This window comes from Merops nubicus, unplaced genomic scaffold, assembly GCF_000691845.1.
Source record: "Merops nubicus isolate BGI_N331 unplaced genomic scaffold, ASM69184v1 scaffold33034, whole genome shotgun sequence".
In the NCBI taxonomy this organism is placed as follows: domain Eukaryota; kingdom Metazoa; phylum Chordata; class Aves; order Coraciiformes; family Meropidae; genus Merops; species Merops nubicus.
The window spans coordinates 5,127-12,088 of record NW_008604065.1 but is presented as its reverse complement, the minus strand read 5'-3'; the positions used below and the strand labels follow the sequence as shown (position 1 = coordinate 12,088).

General features: G+C 38.3%; 1 protein-coding gene across 1 annotated transcript in view; it reads left to right on the top strand.

The window, feature by feature from the left end:
* Window positions 1–435: 435 nt before the first annotated feature.
* Window positions 436–6,962, top strand: part of LMTK2 (lemur tyrosine kinase 2) — a gene marked incomplete at its 5' end in the record, with an annotated part of 7,167 nt that continues 640 nt past the window's right edge. Inside the window, 4 exons of the mRNA XM_008938907.1 lie at window positions 436–585; window positions 838–3,757; window positions 5,241–5,376; window positions 5,759–6,007. Of these exons, the coding sequence (XP_008937155.1) occupies window positions 436–585; window positions 838–3,757; window positions 5,241–5,376; window positions 5,759–6,007 (3,455 nt within the window). The remainder of the gene's footprint in view (window positions 586–837; window positions 3,758–5,240; window positions 5,377–5,758; window positions 6,008–6,962) is intronic.

Genomic DNA, 6,962 nt, shown 5'->3' with positions numbered 1-6,962 from the left:
TTATCCACTGAACAGCCCACCCACTGAGCCCATATCTCTCCAACTCAGAGAGGAGGATGCTGTGGGGGACAGTGTCAAAGGCCTTAGCCAAGTCGATACAGATGATGTCCACAGCTCTTCCCTTGTCCACCAGTGCAGTTGCTTTTTTATAGAAAGCTGCCAGATTGGTCAGGCAGGACTTGCCCCTGGTAAAGCCATGCTGACTCTCCTGAATCACCTCCCTGTCCTCCATGTGCCTTAGCATTTCTTCTAGGGGGATCTCATCTCATTTTGTCAAATAAAATGAGTTAACAGGTTTTGAAGTTACTGTAGAGCCAGTGGGAGAGTGATATTTGTTTCTTCTTGCTTGTTACGCTTTGCATAGTCCTTACTTTCTTAGAAAAGCAACTTTAAAATAGTTCTTAGAATGCACAGTCATTTGCTGCTCTTTTTCAGGTCCCTGGGTGTGACGTTGTGGGAGCTGTTTGAAAATGCTGCTCAGCCTTACTCGGAGTTTTCTGACAGGGAAGTGCTAACATATGTCATAAAGGAGAAACAGGTTAAACTCTTCAAGCCACGTCTGGACCAGCCATACTCTGACAGATGGTAAACTTTTTAAATTCTTTTTTAATTCTTCAAGCTGCTGAAGAAGTTTCTCAGATTACTCAGTTCTCTTAAATATTTTGATAGTGCTAAATGGAATCATGCTCCTGGCAAAGAAACCCTAGATAAAGGAAGTAAAAGCAGTTGTTATAGATGGAAATTCCTGCAAGTGATATTGTTACTCTTTAGCTTGTTAGGTATCTGAATTTTAAACATTCCTTTTCAGTGTGAAACTTACTGAAATGTTTCTTATAGGTATGAAGTTCTGCAGTTCTGTTGGCTACCTCCAGAAAAGAGACCGACAGCTGAAGAAGTGCATAGACTTCTAACTTACCTTCGCATGCAAAGCCAAAGGGACTCTGGAATTGATTTTGAACAGCAGTGGAATGCTCTTAAACCAAACACCTCAAACAGAGAAACAAATAATTCTGCATTTCCAATCTTAGATCACTTCACAGGAGATAGACTTGGCCATGAGATGGAGGAAGTTCTTACTGTAACTGAAACAAGCCAGGGTCTCAGCTTTGAATATATCTGGGAGGCAGCTAAACATGATCATTTTGATGAGTGTGGTCATGTGAATCCCGATGAAGCAATGACATACACAAGTATTTTCTTTCCAGTGGAGGTTTTTGAGAGGTCACTTTCAGAGCAAGGGTCAGGAGCACAGGATGGAAGTGGTCAAGAAGCATCACTTGCTGTCCCTGGGGTGTTACCTGTGTTTGATGCACACAAGCTTTCTGTTGGAAATGACTACTATATACAATTAGAGGAAAAAGGAAGTGGCTGCAGCATGAATTTTGATAACCAATCAGTTGTACTAACTACAGAAGTTGATCATCAGGAAGCTGTACAAGACAAAAGTTCTCATTTCACCGTTCTCAGGGATCTTGATGTTGAAGAATCTAGCACTGATGGGGACTTCTTCCACTGCAATACAGATCCTAAAGAGGAATTTTTGCCAGCTACTAGTAGTCCAGAAAGTCCTTTTCAGAATATATTTAATGACACTGACAGACCAGAAGAACTGACAAACAGTAAAATACTTGGGTTTGCGGATACAAACGATATTCCTAAAGACTTTAAACCAGCTGTTTTAAACTCAAACACAGATGCTAGAAAGGCAGTAGGCCTTTCTGAGAAGGAGCATTCTAGTCATGCTTCTGAAAATGAAACTGTTTCCTTATGTGAAAATATCTCTAAGCAGTCCGAATTGGTAACTTTAGAAGAACTTTCTGATAACTTCTTATTTCTTCAAGAGAAAAACTTATTAACAGGGTTATTGTCTAACAAAACCAGCAATGATTTTGGGCAAAAACCAGAAGATGTTCTAAAAAGTATATTAGAAACCTCAAATAGAAACTCTGTAGAGCCTGAGCCTGTGCTGGCTGAAAATGCACAAGTCTTTTCTTTAATACATGAAAGTCTTACAGTGGTGAAAGATGAAAATTTTAACCCAGTGACAATGAATAAAGATCCAAATTTGCGGTCTCAGACAACTGCAGAGGTCCAAGCATCCTCTAGTCCATCTGCAGCACATAAGTCATGTGATAAACAGGCCAATCTTCCCTGTTTGAAGGAAGAGGGAAAACTTTTAAATGTGCAAGTCAATGAAGTTGTGCCCTGTGACACTGATATTCTCTCTCAAGAAGAGCTATCCAGTAATGCCAAAAATAATAATGTTGGCAACAATCAATATTATGATGTTACTTTTGAGAGAGATGAATGTGATGCCCTGATAAAACAGGGAATGCTTTTCAAGTCTGATGGAATAGCTTTTAATAGAGAAAAATGCAGTGAGCAGGAAGATGTGAAAACAAACTTGCAGGATAGCTCACCCATATTAAAAAAAGGTGAATGTTTATTGGAGGAAAGACAAGAAATATCAAATCATTTTGAGAACTGTAAGGATGTTGCAGGAGAGGTGACCTTAATTTCTGTTGCTACTTCAGATTGTGCAAGTCAGGATAGTCTTCTGGAAGACAGCACATCTCCTGTACAAACTGTAGAACAAGCCTTAGAAACACCCGATTCTTTGGATTCTTTAGATGTAAATGAGGTTTTAGAATCTTTGCAGGCTCAAAGTCCTCAGAAACTTTTGCCACCTGATAAACCTGCTGACAGTGGCTATGAAACGGAGAACCTGGAATCTCCGGAATGGACTTCCCATGTCACTGTTGAGGATGCTGCTAATGTAGATACTGCTCTCTGTGTTGTCAGTGAGAGCAGTGCAAGTGCTTTACCTGCCAATCCAGTCATAATTGTTTCAGAAGCAGCAGCTTGTTTAGATGCAGTGAACAGCAACTTCGAAATATCCCCAAAGGTTTTTCTGGGTGGACATCAGAACTCGTATAGAGACTCTGCCTATTTCTCTGACAATGATTCTGAACCAGATAAAAAACCAGAAGAGACTGTGAATCTGTCAAGAGAGACGACGAGTGGTGCTTCCTCGAACAGAGGAGAGAGTAATACCCAAGAGGATTACAGTTTTGAGGAGAGACAGCAAAAATGTGACGTAAGGAATTGCCAGACTACCAATAATCAAAATGCAAAACTAGAACTAAATCATAATTTAGAGATCCAAGAGGTGGATGTAAGGATGCAGAGGTGTCCTGATGAGTGGGCTGAGGCAACTCTGAGTTCCCTGGAAATATCAATGGAAAGTAATTTAAGGGATGAAATAAAACTATCTGAAACTTCCCGTAAAACAGTCTCTTGTGTTGGCACTAATACTTCAGAACTTCTTTCACACAGAGATTTAAATTCTGTGCATAACATACGCACTCCTTTAGATCTGAGTAACAGTGAGAAGTCTTTCTATCACACTGAAGGGCAGAAACTGAAAGAGCCAGATATTGAAGGGAAATATCTTGGCAAACTCGATGTTTCTGGTATGCTTGATTCAGAAGATGGTGATGATGCGGATGAGGAAGATGAAAACAGTGATTCTGAGGATGACATGAGGACTTTTAATATGCATAGTCTGAGTTCTGACAGTGAAGATGAAACTGTTCATCAAGTACCTGAGATACTTACTGACAAGGATGATGGAAAACATCTGAGAAGTTTGTTGAAACTTCCAAAACCTCTTAATGAGAGGCAATATGAGCACTGGAAAAATGAGAAAAAGGCTGTAACGTTCTTTGATGATGTGACCGTCTATTTGTTTGATCAGGTATCCTTTTTTAATTGCAAATTGACATTTTTGTTGGTTTGGGCTTTTTTTAAACAAGATCTGGTAGACTAGTGTAATATTTGTGGACACATTTTTACAAGATTGCCTTTCTTGTTTTGGCAAGGTTAGTTCTTGTTTGTGATGTGGGTTATTTTTTCTTCATATATAAAGAAAAAAGAAACTTGTTTTTCTTGGCTAGGTGCAGTTGTGTGCTGCTGGTAGAATAGCAGCACTAATTTGAAGATAAGGGTTTTGCTTTAGGCAGGATTGGTATCCAAATCCTGAATCTCCAATGCTTTTGGACCCTTGACTGCATGTGCTGAATAAACGTGGGTTCTAGTGATGTCTTTCTGATGTTTATAAGCTGTATTTAATTTGAATGTATGAGACAGCATTATTATGGACCAGATTTAATTAATCTGTTTTACTAGAATGTTGTTGTAACTTTATAGAAGCATTTTATTAGTTCAGTGAGTTTGAGGACTTTAAGTTCAAATGCCTTTATAAAAGAAAGGAAGAAAGAAAAAACAAACAAACAAGTCCTGCAACCTAAGTCTGAATCTTGTGTTAGCACTAAGGTAAACTTACCTCAAACCATAATCAAAGATGAGAACCGTATTTAGCTGGTAATGCTGGTTGTTATTAATCCCATGTTAGCCAGGTTCAATGAAATACTGATCTGCTTATGAAATTCAAGGTTACTTTTGCTTCCCTATCTGCTTTATCAATTTTTAACTTCTGTAACCTGATACACAGGGGATTGTATTTTAACATTATGGCAACTGAACTAGTACAGTGAGTTTAAAAGAACAGTCACATTGTCAGGCTTTGGAAATGTTGCTTATGATGACGCAGATAAATATTAGAGATAATTGTGTTTTGGAATAGAAAACATAGGTGATGTATTTGTGTTTAGGCAGTCTGTAGAATAGTAATCCTTTGTCAGAGGAGAAGGAAAAAAAATTAGCTATGTTTAAACTGCTTTTAGTTGTTGGAACTTCTACTTATTATTACAATAACTGATAAAGTGCTGGCTGCTTCAAATACCGGTCATACAAAGTCTGTCTGTATCCTGAAGCATGATTAAGGGGTAAAAAAGAATTTAAAAAAACACGCTGGGAGATGGGATAAGGCTTTATTAAAGGGGGAAAAAACCCTACCTGTGTCAGGCTGATAAAGGAGCTGTTTTCCATTGGAAGATGTTTTAGCTTTGTTCCTAAAAATATGAAAACTTTTAATATCATAAATACTATTTGAATAGTCATTTCCTGGGTGCATTTTGGCGTGGGTTTGATACAGCGTTCTTTGGAAACAGGACGTGCATACGCTTCACCTGGAACTCAGCCTTTCGGTGCAATAGCTTCAGAGTTTACACACTGTGTAATTCCACAGTAGACTTGGTGGTGGGGGACTGTATTTGTGTGTATAGGCATGGATACATTGCATGTACAAGAGTTAAATAAGCTGTTTTTTTTTGCCTTAGGAAACGCCAACTAAGGAGCTGGGGAACCGCGCAGCAGACTTGAACGGGGAAGGCTCTCACAGCACTCCTGTTCCATCCTCCAGTTTTAGTTACTTAAACAGATTTGCAAATTCAGAAAGCTCAACAGATGAAGAAGGTACTTGAATATAATTATACACAGCAGGAGCTGAGCATGTTTTATACAGTCTTTAATGAAATATTTAAATTATGGTACAGAGAATTCACGTATCGTATATTGGCTTCAGGTTTGCATCCTCAGCATACACTTGAGCTAGTTTGAGGTACTAGGGTTACTGACTGTCAAAGGCTGTGGTGTAATACTGGTTGTTTATATACTGATGTGTCTAGGGTTATCTTGAGAGATAGTCAAACTATGGGTGACAAATCTTTAAGATCCTCAGGGCTAGAATAGAAAAGCTACAAGTTTTGGTTTGGGTTAATGCAGTTTTCCAGGGGCTTGTTTTTAAAGCTGTATATGACTTTACTGTAAATTGCCTTTTTTTTTTCTTTTCCCTAAGGTGGGGGTTTTGAGTGGGATGATGACTTCTCTTCTCCAGAGCCATCCTTTATATCAAAGGCAGCTAATAGTGTTATTAGTCCTAAACCACCTCTTCAGTCATCCAAGTACTTCTCTCCACCTCCACCTTCCCGGACTCTCGATCAGAACTGGTCACATTCATCCCCTTACTCCAGATTCTCTATCTCTCCTGCTAACATTGCAAGCTTTTCTCTCACTCATCTTACAGATTCGGATATAGAGCAAGGAGGTGAGTGATTTAGTTATAGTAACTATCTTAAAACTAAAAATTAAAAACTTCATGCAGCTATGTGTCACAGATTTGACAAATCTTGCTCTGTTTTAAATACTTAATTTAGAAATGCATTTTTAACACTATAAAAGTTATCTCTGATCTTATATTTCAGTTTTCCATTTAGATTGTGATTATTTGCATCCAACTTGCCATGAACTTGTGGCTGAGTATCCTACAGGACATTTACAAGACAAGCTCACATTCTTTCTGTGCAAAGGACTGGTGTTGTATTTCTGTATATGAAACCTATACAGTCCTTAAGCACTTCTGCAGAGATGCCATGCTGTGGCAATTGAGTAACTCATTACTGCAGTGTAAGTCACAATTTTAGTTTCATTGCACAGGGTGAGGATGCTAGGAATGGAATTTTTCTGCTGTTGTTGCCCAAGGTTACTTTACAGTTGTTTCTTTTCACATTGCTTCATACAAAGTGTGTTCTTGACTTTCAAGAATTGCAGCAAGTTTTCTGGAGCTGAATAGGATAGTGAGGAGAGCCAAACAGAGCGACGTCGAGTGCTAGCAGTATTTAGTAACAGAAGCTTTCTTCTGCATGACAAGAAGCTTTTTATAAGCTTTGATACATTTTTGAAGGTTAAGAGAAGCAAAAATAAGACGACTTGAATCAGTTCAGAATATTATTAGTCTTGATAAAATGTTGCATTATTAAAAATAAGTATTAGTATTTGCTGAGCCTTGCTAATGGTCAATGTCTATAAATATGTAATCGGGTTGTATTGTTCTGGGATTGTGCTTATTGATTAGATAATGTTTGCTGCTTAGTAACCTACAGATAAGAGAGATTACTTTGGAGATCCTACACTGCCTTATGTGTCCTAAGAAGTGACATTGAGCTGTGTGATTTAAGCAGATGTCTATGTATAAATGTACCAAATGTTTACAGTAATTGAAT